General features: G+C 46.9%; 1 protein-coding gene across 4 annotated transcripts in view; it reads right to left on the reverse strand.

Annotated features, from left to right (window-relative positions):
- The window catches only part of PNPLA7 (patatin like phospholipase domain containing 7), an 89895-nt gene that overhangs the window by 36992 nt on the left and 35778 nt on the right, over positions 1-17125 (reverse strand). For 3 of the 4 annotated variants that reach the window (XR_009152295.1, XM_058159281.1, XM_058159280.1), the window contains exons 19-21: positions 11741-11854; positions 5004-5064; positions 2234-2383 (exon numbers count right to left, since the gene is read on the reverse strand). Coding sequence is in view for 3 of the 4 variants with exons in the window: in XM_058159281.1 (XP_058015264.1) it covers positions 2234-2383; positions 5004-5064; positions 11741-11854 (325 nt within the window). In the remaining variant the exon portion in view is untranslated. The remainder of the gene's footprint in view (positions 1-2233; positions 2384-5003; positions 5065-11740; positions 11855-17125) is intronic. The other variant, XM_058159282.1, reaches the window with a different exon arrangement.

Here is a 17125-nt window from a genome sequence, read left to right on the forward strand (position 1 = left end):
AGGAGGAGCCTGTTCCTAATGCACACATGAGAAGAGCTGCCAGAAGGCAAGAGCAGCTAAAGCAAAGAGGACGACTCGAGAGTAGGGCCAAGAAATGATTGTCCCTTTCCATAAGGCTTAAAAGACCAGCAACGGCATTTGAGCTCTTTGCTGGAAAACAATGTTGATAGCTTTGTCTTGTTGAATTTGTTTCGTATTGGCATCTTCTGAACTTTTGCCAAGAAAGGCCTTTGGCAGTTTGCCTAATTGGACCAAGGTTGGTGATAAGGCTGAGGAATTGTGTTGGGAGGAATTTGCTTTGATTTAATTTGGACTACGTTGAGAATGAGTTAATTCTCAGCTGTTGTAATAAAGTTTGTTTGTTTTTAAACTGACTGAGTTTCCTACTACCTACTTGGGCCTGCGTCACAACAAAACCTAATCTTGCGTAGCTTCTTCTCCCGTAATATTACACTACTAACCAGAGCATACAAAACCTTTGCTAGACCAATTCTCAAATACAGCTCTTCTGCCTGGAACCCGCACTGCATATCGGACATTAATACAATCGAATGCGCCCAGAAATATTTCACAAGAAGAGTCCTCCACTCCTCCGCTCGCAACAGAATACCTTATGCCACCAGACTTGAAATTTTGGGCTTAGAAAATTTAGAACTACGCCGCCTTCGGTCTGACCTAATCACAGCTCATAAAATCATCTGCTACAACGCCCTACCTATCAATGACTACTTCAGCTTCAACCGCAACAATACACGAGCACCCAATAGATACAAACTTAAAGTGAACCGCTCCAAACTCGATTGCAGAAAATACGACTTCAGCAACAGAGGGGTCAACGCCTGGAATGCACTACCTGACTCTGTGGTTTCATCCCAAAACCTCCAAAATTTTAACCTTAGACTGTCTACTGTTGACCTCACCCCATTCCTAAAAAGTCTGTAAGGGGCGTGCATAAGAGCACCAGTGTGCCTACCGTCCCTGTCCTAATGTTCCCTTTAACTGTATTCATTTTATGTATTCAATTCATGTTTATACTTATATATATATTATCTAATATGTACTTGACAAATGAATAAATAAAAATTAAAATAAATACAAAGAGTGACAGGCCCAAGATCTTTTCCGATAACTTCCTCATTAGAACTCACAGCCTCCCTTGGATTTCCAGCCTGACGCTTCACCGCGACACCAAACCAGCTTTCTCGACTCAACGTTATCCTCAGCTAAAGATGATCGGCTCGAAGCGAGCATTAAAAATAGATCCTCTGTTATTAAAATTAACAGAATTATGACACGGTTAAGTGTCAGATGGCAGTGGCAATTGAACGGGGTTTCGTGGCTTTTCAGGAGATTGTGGATGACCTGTCAGCTAAGGGAAGAAGAACGACCTCGTTTGAGTTATAATGAGTCAGTCAAGACATGATTAAATTCACTCTCCACACCAGATAAAAAGGGCAAAGTGAAACACGCAGGAGAAAAAACCAGGGGCTGAAATTCAATTTTTTAAAAACTACCGGTTCTGTGGGCGTGGCAGGGGAAGGATACTGCAAAATCTCCATTCCCTTCCCACTCCTGGGGGAAGGATACTGCAAAATCTCCATTCCCTTCCCACTCCTGGGGGAAGGATACTGCAAAAGCTCCATTCCTTTTCCACTCCTGAGGGAAGGAAACTGCAAAAGATCTATTCCCTCCCCACTCCTGGGGGAAGGATATTGCAAAATCCCCATTCCCACCCCACTCCTGGGGGACGAATACTGCAAAATCCCCATTCCCTCCTCACTCCAGGGGAAGGATATTGCAAAATCCCCATTCCCTCCTCACTCCTGGGGGAAGGATATTGCAAAATCCCCATTCCCTCCTCACTCCTGGGGGAAGGATACTGCAAAATCCCCATTCCCTCCTCACTCCTGGGGGAAGGATACTGCAAAATCCCCATTCCCTCCTCACTCCTTGGGGAAGGATATTGCAAAATCCCCATTCCCACCCCACTCAGGGAGCCAGCCAGAAGGTGGTATTTGCCGGTTCTCCGAACTACTCAAAATTTCCGCTACCGGTTCTCCAGAACCTGCTGGATTTCACCCCTGGAACAAACCACGAACATCACAATGCACGGGGCCATTCCGGCTTTATTCAGATGGGGCCACCCAATTTTGAGGTGGTATCTCCTGGATGTCCAGGTCCCTCCCGTTATCTCATGGATGGTCTGAAGCCACCGGAGCCCATGAGGTCTTACCAATGGCGCAGAGGGCATGCTTGAGTTCCAGGGTGAAGGTCGAGAGGGGCACATCGTCCGAGACGGGCATGATGGCCACAGTGGCAAGATTGCTGGCTGGATTGCTGGCGTCCCACTTGCTGCTGGCGGTGTGTAGGCCCAACTGGTGCCCTGGGGTAAAAGAAAACCCGTTGGAGAAGACGAAAAGTAGCATTAACGTTAACACTTGAGATGATGGGTCCAACTCTCAGAGACACAATAGGAATAGGTCTGTCAACTGTCCAGCGAAATCAGGAGATTCAGGCAGTTCAAATGAGAACTAAAGGTTTATTAAGCTCTCTAAAAGAATCTGAACTACTAGCGGTCAAAGGAAATTTAGCAGGAGATAAGAAAGGCATTCAAGGTGGCTGGGCTTAGATCTCTTGTGGGAGCGCAGGGATTCGTGACTGGTGACGCATTTGACCCCACCTGCGGGCTCATCTCCTACAATTAATGGGTGGAACAAGTTGCCTTCAGAAGTTGTAAATGCTCCAACACTGGAAGATTTTAAGAAGAGATTGGATGACCATTTGTCTGAAGTGGTGAAGGGTTTCCTACTCAAGTAATGTTGTGGTCCGCCAGCAGCCTGCGGAGCTGGCAACGGAGTCAGAGAGCGATGAAGTAGAGGAAGAGCATGGTCCAGTCCTGGAGGCTGGGGAAGGCCTGGATGAGGGCTCTGTGTCGGAGGCAGAGGTGGGGCCAGGGCCATCGGGGAGTGAGGTGCAGACTCCAGAGCCTCCAGAGCCTGACAGTAGTGAGGCAGAGGAACAGGAGGAGCCTGTTCCTAATGCACGCATGAGAAGAGCTGCCAGCAGGCAAGAGCAGTTCAAGCAAAGAGGAAGACTCGGGAGTAGGGCCAAGAGATAATTGGCCCCTTCCATAAAGCTTAAAAGACCAGCAACGGCATTTGGGCTCTTTGCTGGAAAACAACCTTGATAGCTTTGTCTTGTTGCATTTGTTTTGTATCGGTGTCTTCTGAACTTTTGCCAAGAAAGACCTTTTTGCCTAATTGGACCAAGGTTGGTGATAGGACTGAGGAATTATGTTGGAAGGAATTTGCTTTGATTTAATTGGAGTACGCTGAGAATGAAGTAATTTTCAGCTGTTTTAATAAAGTGTGTTTGTTTTTACACTGACTGAGTTTCCTACTACCTACTTGGGCCTGGGTCACAACAAGTAAGGGGTTGGACTAGAAGACCTTCAAGGTCCCTTCCAACTCTGTTATTCTAATTAAGTTCTCCTTGCTCGGGCGAGCGCATTTAACCAGCCGAAGGAGACAAGAACCTAGTTTTTTTTTCCCCCACTGGCCTTTTTGAGTGGGATTTATAATCATGGGGATTTTAACTATTCTGTCTTTTCCTTTGACTGGCAGATACCTCGAGCGCCCTAAGAATAGAAACGCGGGGTATAAACCGAATATAGAAAGAAGGAAGCCACCGCTGAGGTGGGTGAAGAAATGATATGTGGATTGATGAGGTAGGAGAAGGAGAAAGAAAGAGATTTCCCTTGAAACGCTTTCTCGATGTCCCCAAATTTACAACCTGAAATGGCAGTTTAAGAAAAGGAAAAAAAGAGGGATTTTTGAGTGTGTGTGTGTGGGGGGGAAACGGTTGAACAGCTGGGCGTTAAGTCAGCACCTGTTGTGTGTGCGCCCCCCGAGCCAGGCCTCCTGCCAGAAATTGACTTGGAAAGTGAGGGGGAAGGGCCATCAGGACTTACCTCGGGAGCACCAGCTTCCCTGGCTCAGCTCCAGGAGCCAGAGGCAGGCCAGGTGGAAGAGATAACGAGGCCTCCGTCCCCTGACTCTTCCCCCCACCCAGGCCACGCCTCCAGACCCAGCTGATGGCAATCAGGCCTGGCTGGACCCTAGGTTTCGTAGGCAGGAGAGGAGGGAACAACAGAAGCAGGGGTGGGGCAGGCCTAGGAAGTGCTGAGTCATGGAGCCACACCCCACAGGATATAAAGGCAGCCAGAGCTGCTGTGCCTCTTCGTAGCAGGCAAATCAACTGATTAACTGCTAACTGAGAGCTGAAGTACTGTTTGACTCATCGGCGTCGAGGGAGATAACTTGGCAGAAATTCGCGAGTTTGCTGCCAAAGCTGATAGTGCCGGCTAATTAAGCCATCGCTCGGACAGAGGCGAAGGAGGACAGAACAGCACCTGAATGTTTACTGTCTAATTTATGCCCGAGGAGATGGCAGATGTCACACAGTCTGGGGTATTCATTACATGACCTCGTGGAGTCAGGGATGGGTTAAGGGCATCACGTTAAGAGTCCAGGGTTTCCAATGTAAGCCGTTCTAACCAAGTTCACACATACTATCTTAATATTATGTGTGAACTTGGCCGGAATGGAGGGGTGAGGCTGCTGGGGGTTCGCAGGAGTTCGGGGGTAGCTAAGATTCTGTGCAGTTCGGAGAACCCCTAAATCTCACTCCTGGCTGGCCCTGCCCAGAGGGAGGGGCACCAGATGCACTTCACAACCAGGTTACTAATTTATTCAGAGAGTCATTTCAACAAACGGGGTTGGGAAAGGTCTTAAAACGGGGCAAAAAAAACCCTGAACTGAACCGATTTCCTCGCCCAGCAAGATAAATTCGGGGCTCAATTTTGGCCGCAAGTCAAGGACAGCCGGGTTCTCACATTCTTCCTCCCCTAATTGCATGCCCAAGCCCCCCGCCTCATTCCCCACCCCTCCCCTCCCTCCACTCCAAGGAGCAGTAGAAAGGGCCAAGGCATTCCACTGTCCTACCGCCTTGCTGTAGATTTCCAAGGATCTTCTCACCCAGCAAATGGATAAGTCGCGTCACAACCTGCAAAGAGAGTGGGGGGGTGGAATCACAACCATGGATGTGACCCATTAAGAGGGGCAGAACAGCCTTAAGAGCATCAAAAGAACCTTTCAGCTGGAGGGCTGCCAAAAATAGAGATGACCTTTTATGGAAACAAAACAAAACAAAACCCATCCCTTTTATTGTCGGGCTAAAAGGACAAAGATTATCCTTAATCTTTTCGATTCTTGTTTCAAAGGACAACCCGGCGACTTTTGTCAAGGGGCCTTCCTGCAAATCTGTGCCGACAGGATCCATCCTAAAGGTAAAGGTTTCCGTCGCATATATGTGCTAGTCGTTCCCGACTCTAGGGGGCGGTGCTCATCTCCGTTTCCAAGCCGAAGAGCCAGCGCTGTCCAAAGACATCTCTGTGGTCATGTGGCCGGCAGGACTCAACGCCAAAGGCACACGGAACGCTGTTCCCTTCCCGCCAAAGGTGATCCCTATTTTTCTACTTGCATTTTTTTAAAGTGCTTTCGAACTGCTAGGTTGGTAGAAGCCAAGACAAGTCACGGGAGCTCACCCCGTTATGCAGCGCTAGGGACTCAAACCACCGAACTGCCGACCTTTCGATCGGTGGCATCTTAGCCACTGAGCCAACTTCTCTGTCAGTGTTTACAGCGTGACTACTATTTTGAGACCACCAAGGAGTAAAATACGGGACACAGAGATTTGTTTTACAAACAGTGGTTTATATACAAGACTTCTACATACAGACATACACGTGGTAGGGACATACCAGGCATGCAATCAGTCTTCTACTCTACACAGGGAACTACAATGCAGATAGAACACCACGAGGAGACTGGCAGTAACCCTGCTGACTCATTCTCAGTTCGTCGTCTTGATTTACAGCCTTACAACCAGAGGTGAAACGCTACCGGTTCGCTACAGTTCAAGCGAACCGGTAGTGATAAAAACTACCGGTTTCGGCGAATCGGTAGTAAAAAAAAATGCATTAAAAAAGTAACAAAAAAAGTTGGCCACGCCCACCCAGTCACATGTCACACACACACACACACACACACACACACACGCCAAGCCACGGCCACCAAGCCACGGCCACAGAAACGGTAGCAACAAATTTTACATTTCGCCACTGCTTACAACGGCCGGTCAGCTTTAAATCCTCATTACCCTGACATTCTCACAACGTGGCATTCATTCCAGCTGCTTAAATCTGGGTTGCAGGTAGTGGCTTCAACAGAGTTGGAAGGGACCTTGGAGGTCTTCTAGTCCAACCCTCTGCTCGAGCAGAGTATATATCATTTCAGACAAATGGCTGTCCAGTCTCTTCTTAAAACCTCCAGTGATGGAATATTGTGTGGGCAGGAAGAGAGCAAGGATGGAGCCTCCCTAGCAATTCACAGTATATATTTATAGTTATGCAGACCATTGTTTTATTCTGGCAAGATTCTGTCCGTAGGCGAGCGACCATAAAGACACTCGTCAGAAATTAACTCCCCATGTTTTGGGGCACATGGACATTTTACTGTATTCTTAAATGAAGGATCAAAAGTTAGCTTTCTTTATACGCTTGGAGAAAGTCAGAAGTCATTCTTTGTATACATTTGTGTTTTCAACAGAGGGGAATTTTTTGTAGCTTAAGGATGAAGCGAGGGGTCCTCGGTGCTCTCTGAGGCTGGGCTGTTTCCTTGCAGATGTTTCATCACCCAGCTAGGTAACATCATCAGTGCTGGAAGGGGAATGGGCTTTGCCCTCTCCCTTCTAGCGCTAAACTGTTTCAACTCCTACCCTCAAAACGACGCTATAGAGCACCGCACACCAGAACAACTAGACACAAGAACAGTTTTTTCCCGAAGGCCATCACTCTGCTAAACAAATAATTCCCTCAACACTGTCAAACTATTTACTGAATCTGCACTACTATTAGTCTTCTCATCGTTCCCATCACCCATCTCTTTCCATTTATGACTGTATGACTATAACTTGTTGCTGGCAATCCTTATGATTTATATTGATATATTGACCATCAATTGTGTTGTAAATGTTGTACCTTGATGAACGTATCTTTTCTTTTATGTACACTGAGAGCATATGCACCAAGACAAATTCCTTGTGTGTCCAATCACACTTGGCCAATAAAAATTCTATTCCTATTCTATTCTATTGATGTTACCTAATTTGGGTAATGAACCGTCAGAAAAAGAAAGCAGCCAAACTCAAGGACCCCTCGTTTCATTCTTAAGCTACAAAAATGTCTAAACTGGCAAGAGACAGGACAGGTTGTGTGAATGACGTCCAGGACCCCCCACCCCGGGGCGTGAACTTCTGAAGCCCAGGAAGGTCAGGGAGGGTATGGGGTGGGTGGGAAAGACAGCAAGGGCTCTGCAGCCGGGATTCATGTGACCACGACGGGCTTGAAAACGACTGTGGAGCCCCCAGCACAGCGTGCTGCCTTCTGCCACTGAGTGAGTCACTCTGCGGCTGCTATGGCAACCTAACAGGAACATCAATTTTTGGGTTGGAACAATGCGTCTGGCACGCATTCTGCTGGGGAGTTTAAAAGCTGCTTTGCTCGGGGAAAAGAGGCACGCTGCCCCGCCTGCCCCTCTTCCATGGGAAAAAAAACTTCCATTTCTAGATGCCTAAGACGTCAGTAAACCCGGGGTTTTTTTTAGAAAAAGAAAGAAAGAAAGAAAGAAAGAAAGAAAGAAAGAAAGAAAGAAAGAAAGAAAGAAAGAAAGAGGGAGGGAGGGAGGGAAGAAAGAAAAAGAAAAAGAAAAAGAAAAAGAAAAAGAAAAAGAAAGAAAGAAAGAAAGAAAGAAAGAAAGAAAGAAAGAAAGAAGCAAGGAGGGAGGGAGGGAGGGAGGGAGGGAGGGAGGGAGGGAGGAAGGAAGGAAGGAAGGAATGAAAGAAAGAAAGAAGGAAGGAGGGAGGGAGGGAGGGAGGGAGGGAGGGAGGGAGGGAGGGAGGGAGGAAGGAAGGAAGGAAAGAAAGAAAGAAAGAAAGAAGGAGGGAGGGAGGGAGGGAGGGAGGGAGGAAGGAAGGAAGGAAGGAAGGAAAGAAAGAAAGAAAGAAAGAGAAAGAAAGAAGGACAGACTCTTCTGTTCCATCGCGCTGGGCTAGCTTAAATGCAGTTTTTTAAACGGGGTTTTATTCTTATTTTAGTTTTTAGGACATTAATAGAATCAGTTTTTTATATAGTTTTTAATTTGTATTATATGTATTTTGTCTTTTACTGGCTGTGAACCGCCCTGAGTCCTTCGGGAGAATGGCGGTATACAAATATAATAAATAAATAAAAGAAAGAAAGAAAGAAAGAAAGAAAGAAAGAAAGAAAGAAAGAAAGAAAGAAAGAAAGAAAGAAAGAAAGAAAGAAAGAGGAGGGAGGGAGGGAGGGAGGGAGGGAGGGAGGGAGGAGGAAGAAAGAAAGAAAGAAAGAAAGAAAGAAAGAAAGGAGAAAGAATAGGTGTAAGAAAGAAAGGAGAGAAAGAGGAGGGAGGGAGGGAGGGAGGGAAGGAAGGAAGGAAGGAAGGAAGGAAGGAAAGAAAGAAAGAAAGAAAGAAGGAAGGAAGGTAGGTTGGAGGGAGGGAGAGAGGGAGGGAGGGAGGAGGAGGGAGGAGGAAGGAAGGAAAGAAAGAAAGAAAGAAAGAAGGAGGGAGGGAGGGAGGGAGGGAGGGAGGAAGGAAGGAAGGAAGGAAGGAAAGAAAGAAAGAAAGAAAGAGAAAGAAAGAAGGACAGACTCTTCTGTTCCATCGCGCTGGGCTAGCTTAAATGCAGTTTTTTAAACGGGGTTTTATTCTTATTTTAGTTTTTAGGACATAAATTGAATCAGTTTTTTATATTGTTCTTAACTTGTATTATATGTATTTTTTATTGGCTGTGAACCGCCCTGAGTCCTCGGGAGAAGGGTGGTATACAAATCAAATTGATAAATAAAAGAAAGAAAGAAAGAAAGAAAGAAAGAAAGAAAGAAAGAAAGAAAGAAAGAAAGAAAGAAAGAAAGAAAAAAGAGAGCGGCAACAAGACAGCCAAGCTTTTTCTCCAGCAATTTTGCACTTCTTCAAATCTTTATAGCCAGCCGGAAAGGAGAAAGGAGTCCTGGCCACTTGTGGCATCAGGAGCGACCCATCTTCCTCCACGCAGAGGATAATGTGCTTTGTAGTCTACCGGGAGCAAAGACGCGGGCTGCTTAAAGGCATTGTGCCTGACATCTGCTCTTGCTGTGGAGGGGCCTAGAGGTAGAGCTCTCGCCTCACAATCAGGAGGCTGTGAGTTCGATCCTAGGTAGAGGCAGATATTTCTCTCTCTGGGCACGAGGAGAATATATATCTGCCGAACAAAACTCCGCACTGGCGACAGGAAGGGCATCTGGCCAGTAAACACTCCGCTCCATTCACCTGCCCAGACTCCACCCGCAAGGGATTATGGGGGTCGTTAAAAGATGACTCGTGTTGTGGAGCAGTGGAGAACGTCCAGAAACGAGGCAGAGAAGGATGGGTCAGCCAACCGAGGCAGGACCCTCCGATTCTTATAAGCAGAATGGAAAAGCAACAATGACCTTGTTCCGGTGTTTGTCTCCGACTTACGACCGCAATGGGGACCAGAATTCCCATTGCTAAGCGAGGTTTCGCAATCCTTTTTTTGCCACGGTGGTTGAGCGAATTGTTTTTCAGCTGTTAAATGAATCACGGGGTCATTAATCTTTAACCTCTCCTGTCGGAAGCCATGTAGGGTCATGTGACACACACCCCAGGACGCTGTGACCGCTGTAAATGCGAGCCAGTTGCCAAGGTTCATGATCGCATAAGTCAGTGATGGCTAACCTTTTTGCCATCGCTTGCCAAAAGCGTGGGGAGCGTGGGGGGGGGGGTTTACGTGCGTGCGTTGCCACACCCATAATTCAATGTCCCCCCCCCGCACCCCGCCACACAGGCATGCACGACTCCCCCGCACTCCCCCCGCTTTTGGCATGCGACAGCAAAAACGGTGGGCCTGGACGGCCTGTTTTTCACCCTTCCCGGGCTCCAGAGACTTCCTTGGAGTCTGGGGAGGGCAAAAACGGGCCTGGAGGCCCTCAGGAGGCCAGAAATGGCCCATTTCCCAACTTCTGGTAGGCCCGGAAGGCCCGAAAATGAGCTGGCCGGCGTGCACATGTGCGCTGGAGCTGAGCTAGGGCAACACTCACGTGCCCACAGATATGGCTCCGCGTGCCACAGGTTTGCCATCATGGGCACAAGTCGTAAGTGCGAGGACTGGCTATAGATCCCTTTTTTCTCAGCACGGTTTCAACTTCAAACGTTCCCTCAACGAACGCTTGTCACTCCAGCCCTAGCTGTAAAACCAAATGTTCTCCGTCTCATCTAAAAACCGAAAGTTATTATTTTATTTTTTTTTTAAAAATGGATGTCATTTTTTTCCTGATGCTGGTCAAGAAATAACCCTCAACGCACCCGTCAGGAAAACCCAGACCGCCTGTGCTTTGTGGTGTCACAATCGGAGTGCGGCGTTTGGGTGCTGCTAAGTAAGCAAGCAAGCAAGTTAATAAGTAAGTTTATTACAGCCATAGGCCAGAACAAATTAAAAAAAAAACACTCAGTAAATATACAATTAAAAATTCAAGAATAAAATAATAGATATCAAATAAAATCTATGATAAAAACCAGTTATCTGTTATGTAACTTAAAATTAAAATACGACTGACGTCAATCGTGCCTCGTACCGTTCCTAAGATTAAAAAATACATGATCTCAACCAATAGGGTCCCTTCCTAATTTACATGCATGTAGAACCGTCAGGTCTGTGAGTATGTGAGAGGCCGTGGTAGCTCAGGCTGTTATTAGAACACAGCAGCCTGCAATTACTGCAGGTTCAAGCCCAGCCCGAGGTTGACTCAGCCTTCCATCCATTATAAGGTAGGTAAAATGAGGACCCAGATTGTTGGGGGGGCAATAAGTTGACTTTGTAAATATACAAATAGAATGAGATTATTGCCTTATACACTGTAAGCCGCCCTGAGTCTTCGGAGAAGGGCGGGATATAAATGTAAATTTTTTTAAAAATGTATTTTTCCCATAACTGTTATATATATCTCCAAAAAGTTGGTGTCAGTTGACATCTATAGTTCGGTAACCAATTTTTTAAATAATAATAATATAATAATAATAATATTTTCATTTTTATACCGCCCTTCTCCCGAAGGACTCAGGGCGGTTAACAGCCAGATAAAAATACAATTCAATATACAATAAAACCCATTTAAAAAACTTATTCAACCTTGGCCAAATTAAAACTATAAAAGACCTGATATAAAAACCCCATTTAAAATCCAATTTAAAACCCATATTTTCTTGTGGACATCGCAGCGACACAAAATTTTGCCACTGCGTGCTTACTAGGTCGGGCAGGGAAAATAAGTCAGATGGAGCTCCGTGGCCCAGTTCTCCAACGAAAAAAAAACAAAACCACTTTGCTTAGCAATAATAGACAGATGGAGCTGCCTTCTAAAAATAAACCAGCTTTCAAACGTTAACACACAAACCAAGTTGTCAAGAATGACACACACATACACACACCCCGGCAATCGCTGGGCCTGTGCTAAGGTGTCTGCCGGGTGAGCGGTCCAATCCTACTCTGTAGGGATAATTTCTTTCACCTGAGTGGAGAGGGCAGGTAGATTTCCCCTGCTTCCTACCTGCGGGAACTTGCGTTTGATGGAGATCAGCGCTCCTTCTGGAAGCTTGGCCAGCTCGGAATCCCGAACGGCGTGTACGGTGGTCGCCCTGGGTTGGTGAGTTAGTGCTTCAACCTGGCAGGAAGAGACCAAAAAGCGGTGGTTAAAATTGCGTCAGAAACCGTTGGCCCGTTGCCGAGAAGGCCCCGGTCATTATTCACTAACCAAGTTAGAATCTGGATATTCCGCTGCTTCTTCTTTCAAAATAGATCTTTATTGATTTAGCCCTTGGGTCAGGGATGAAATCCAGCAGGTTCTGGAGAACCGGTAGCAGAAATTTTGAGCAGTTCGGAGAACCAATCGCGGAAATTATGAGCAGTTCAGAGAACTGGAAAATACCACCTCTGGCTGGCCCCAGAGTGGGGAGGGAATGGAGATTTTGCAGTATTCTTCCCCTGGAGTGGGGTGGGAATGGGGATTTTGCAGTGTCCTTCCCCTGGAGTGGGGAGGGAATGGGGATTTTGCAGTGTCCTTCCCCTGGAGTGGGGTGGGAATGGGGATTTTGCAGTGTCCTTCCCCTGGAGTGGGGTGGGAATGGGGATTTTGCAGTATCCTTTCCCTGGAGTGGGGAGGGAATGGGGATTTTGCAGTGTCCTTCCCCTGGAGTGGGGTGGGAATGGGGATTTTGCAGTGTCCTTTCCCTGGAGTGGGGTGGGAATGGGGATTTTGCAGTCTCCTTCCCCTGCCACGCCCACCAAGCCACGCCACACCCACAGAACCGGTAGCAGAAATTTTGAGCAGTTCGGAGAACCAATCGCGGAAATTATGAGCAGTTCAGAGAACTGGAAAATACCACCTCTGGCTGGCCCCAGAGTGGGGAGGGAATGGAGATTTTGCAGTATTCTTCCCCCTGGAGTGGGGTGGGAATGGGGATTTTGCAGTCTCCTTCCCCTGGAGTGGGGAGGGAATGGGGATTTTGCAGTCTCCTTCCCCTGGAGTGGGGAGGAAATAGGGATTTTGCAGTGTCCTTCCCCTGGAGTGGGGTGGGAATGGAGATTTTGCAGTCTCCTTTCCCTGGAGTGGGGTGGGAATGGGGATTTTGCAGTATCCTTCCCCTGGAGTGGGAGGAATGGGGATTTTGCAGTGTCCTTTCCTGGAGTGGGAGGAATGGAGATTTTGCAGTGTCCTTCCCTGGACCCATATCAAAGTGCAGAGTTCCGGAAAGAAATCACTACTCAAATTTGATAAAAGCAGTTTAAAATGGAATTGGATTAAACCACGATTGAAAATGAAATTGGAATAAAATACGATTTAAAATGAAATCGGAACAAGATGCAGTCTGAAGTGAAACTGGAAGAAAATACAATAATATAAGAGACAGATGACATAGGATAAAAGTTCATATTCCGGTGTTCTTCGTATAAGCCTCCAGTCCCCTCAATCCTCTTTGTTGCTCTTCTTGGCACTCTTTCTAGAGCCTCCACATCATTTTTACAGCGTGGCGACCAAAACTGGACGCCGTATTCCAAGTGTGGCCCAGAATTTAGGTACCCACTCCAGAAGGGGGCAGTTCGATGTTTGCTTCTCCTTAGACACACCCAATTCCTGCAACTGTACTTTAGATATTTTAGCCTCCGGTGCCCTAACCGTCTTTGTTGCTCTTCTTTGCACGCTTTCTAGAGTTCGACAACTTTTTTTTAATATATATCGTGATGACCAAAACTGGATGTTATTTACTTATTTATTTATTTAGTTTAGCAAGTGACGTAAAAGGAGAAAGGCATCTGTTTTTTTAGCTGATTGCTTTTCACGTCGAGGGAACACACTGCAACAACGGTCGCCAAGCAGGTCTCTCTTCATCCAAAGTCTCTGGAAATGGGTCGGAGGAATGCTTCGGGATGGGATTGGAGAAAGGAGAAAGAAGAACAGCCAAGAAGGAGAACGCAAGACTAGAGGATTCTGCAAGAACAGAGTGTCTCTTTCGAAAACTCTCTTAGGGCCGCTCCTGCTTGCCAAGGATCTCACTCCTACTGAAAGAAAGCCAGCAATTGTGCTGCACCGTCGAGGCCGCCAAAAGGCACTTCGAGTTGAGCAAAGATCCGGAGGGCTCTCGCTCGCTCGATGAATAGACAGGTTTAGTCTGCCAGAAAGGAGGAGAGACATCTGGCATTGAAGCGTGTCTCCAAAAGAGCTCGTCTCCTCTGGGACATATCAAAGGAGGAGGAGAACCTCAACGTGCAGGTAGAAGGGGTGAACTTCTCCACGGGGCTAAAGGAATGGCGTTGCTTTCTTCTGTCCTTTTTTGGCCCCCATAAGGAATACTGGAGTGAGTCGTAAGGCAGCCGACGCTGGCTGGTTCAAAAGGTAAAAGCACTTACGTGCTAGTTGTTCCCGACTCTAGGGGGCGGTGTTCATCTCCGTTTCAAAGCTGAAGAGCCAGCGCTGTCCGAAGAGGTCACCGTGGTCATGTGGCTAGCATGACTCAATGCCAAAGGCGCACGGAACGTTGTTACCGGTGTTGTGGTCCGCCAGCAGCCTGCGGAGCTAACAACGGAGTCAGACGGCAATGAGGCTGAGGAAGAACATGGGCCAGTCCTGGAGGCTGGGGAAGGCCCGGATGAGGGCTCTCCTTCAGAGGCAGAGGTGGGGCCAGGGCCATCAGGGAGTGATATGCAGACTCCAGAGCCTCCAGAGGCTGACAGTAGTGAGGCAGAGGAACAGGAGGAGCCTGTTCCTAATGCACGCATGCGAAGAGTTGCCAGAAGGCAAGAGCAGCTAAAACAAAGAGGACAACTCGGGAGTAGGGCCAAGAGATGATTGGCCCCTCCCATAAGGCTTAAAAGACCAGCAACGGTGTTTGGGCTCTTTATCGGAAAACAACGTTGATAGCTTTGTCTTGTTGCATTTGTATCGGTGTATTCTGAACTTTTGCCAAGAAAGGCCTTTGGCAGTTTGCCTAATTGGACCAAGGTTGGTGATAGGACCGAGGAATTGTGTTGGGAGGAATTTGCTTTAATTTAATTGGACTACGCTGAGAATGATTTAATTCTCAGCTGTTCTAATAAAGTTTGTTCGTTTTTACACTGACTGAGTTTCCTACTACCTACTTGGGCCTGGGTCACAACAACCGGAACCCACCAAAGGTGGTCCCTTTTTTTTCTACTTGTCTTTTTTACATGCTTTCAAACTGCTAAGTTGGCAGAAGCTTGGACAAGTCACGGGAGCTCACCCCGTTACACGGCAGCACTAGGGATTCGAACCGCCGAACTGCTGACCTTTCGATCGACAAGCTCAGTTCTTTGTTGTTGTTAGTTGCGAAATCATGTCCGACCCATCGCGACCCCATGGACAACATTCCTCCAAGCCTTCTTGTCCTCTACCATCCTCTGGAGTCCATTTAAACTCACACCTTAGTCTTAGTTCTAGTTTCACGTAAAACCTCGGAGTACCAAATCTGACGAGTTTTGACAGCCGCCGAGTAGCAGGATACCCAGCGTAGACTGGGATGGTATATAAGGTCTACCGCCTTGAGCAGAGGTTGGATTAGAAGATCTCCAAGGTCCCATCTTTCCAGCCCTACGATTCTTCATCCTGTGAAATCTCCGAAGGCCCCTTTATTTTCGAAGGAATAGTTCGCGGGTTCAGAAGCCCAGTTGCCAAGCGCGTACTTTTGCGGAAAAACCTCCAAAAAAGATCCCAAACGAGGGACATTCCCAGAAGATTGATTGCATCAAAGCCACCTCCCTTTAAAATGTAAGTTAATCGCCTCTCTATCTGAGGTAGGGAATCTCCTTCGTATTTCAATCCAGCGTTTTAATCAAGCCCTCCATGGAAAATTGCCTCTTGCGTCCCCGGACAAAACTGAGGGATTAATCGCGTCATTAATTTTTTTTTTTTTTTCCTGGTCGAGATAAGAATCCTTGTTCGGTCTCAAGAGGCAAGGCACTTAAAACACTTACACACGCAGATGTGCGTTTGAGGGAAGGGCAAGTTGATTAAGCAAAGCAGGAGCACATTTTAATTAGCCGAGATCGATTGTTATTGACAGCTCTGGGTTTTTTTGTTTTTGTTTTTTTGGGTTACTGTTCAAAGCAAATGAAAAGAAAATCCTTTTAAGCGGAGATTATATTCCCCAGAGTCCTTCTGGTGCAACAGGCTGTTCGTGGACATCAATTACCATCAATCTTTCAATAAAATAAAATAAAATAAAATAAACCCTTTAGAATAGCTGAGGCGCTTTGCGTTTCAATAATAACAATAAAAATAAGCTTCCACAAATCTCCAAAACGGACTGTTGTAAGAGCGGTTGAGAGGCGATGGCTCAAAATCAACACCTACGGCTTAAGTTTAACCTTGATTATTTTTTATTTTTTTTAGCTGATGCTACCGGTATTTGAAACCCAGGGTTGTAAAGAGCCTCTATAGAGCCCAATGTGACTCACTGCTTCACAATGTCGGCTTACAGGGCTTTTAATAAACCATAATTTGCAACCATAAGAGAACCACTTTGGTCTAGTGGTTAAGCACCAAGCTAGAAAAGCAGGAGACTGTGAGTTCAAGTCCTGCCTTATCCAGGAAGGCCAGCTGGCAGACTTTGGGCCAATCACCAGGAGATGGTGAGTGCTAGTCTCACCTTAGGTGTGAAAGCTGGCTGGGTGACTTTCAGCCAATCCCTAGGTGATGGTGAATTCTAGTCCCACCTTAGGTATGAAAACCGGCTGGGTGACTTTCTGCCAATCCCTAGGTGATGGTGAATTCTAGTCCCACTTTAGGCATGAAGGCTGCCTGGGTGACTTTCTGCCAATCCCTAGGTGATGGTGAATTCTAGTTCCACCTTAGGCATGAAAGCTGCTTGGGTGACTTTCGGCCAATCCCTAGGTGATGGTGAATTCTAGTCCCACCTTAGGCATGAAAACCGGCTGGGTGACTTTCTGCCAATCCCTAGGTGATGGTGAATTCTAGTCCCACTTTAGGCATAAGAGCTGCCTGGGTGACCTTGGGCCAGTCTCTCTTTCTTTCAGCCCAACCTACCTCACAGAGCTGTTGTTTTGGGGGGAAAAAGGAAGAGGAAGGGGTGTTAGATAATGTCTGCCCGCCTGGAGTTTTTTTAGAGTTATTAATTAACAATTGAGCAAGAAGAGTCGCAAAAATTCACAAAAATTTCTCACTTGGCAACGGAAACTTTTGGGCTCAGCGGTGGATTGTCCATTAAGGGCTCCCCGTGTCGCATTTGCAAAGACCGCTTTAACCGTCGGCTTTGTGGCTGGAGCCCCGATCTTTCCTCTCTGCCGGAGGAAAGCCAGCGGCTCCGAGAGACAAGAAATCCTTTAAGTGCCCAGCCAAGAGAAACGCAAGCGGTTTGCTCCTTGCCCCCTTTCTCGCTAATATTTATGAGCCGAATTAACT

The sequence above is a fragment of the Ahaetulla prasina genome, chromosome 16 (assembly GCF_028640845.1).
Source record: "Ahaetulla prasina isolate Xishuangbanna chromosome 16, ASM2864084v1, whole genome shotgun sequence".
Lineage (NCBI taxonomy): Eukaryota > Metazoa > Chordata > Lepidosauria > Squamata > Colubridae > Ahaetulla > Ahaetulla prasina.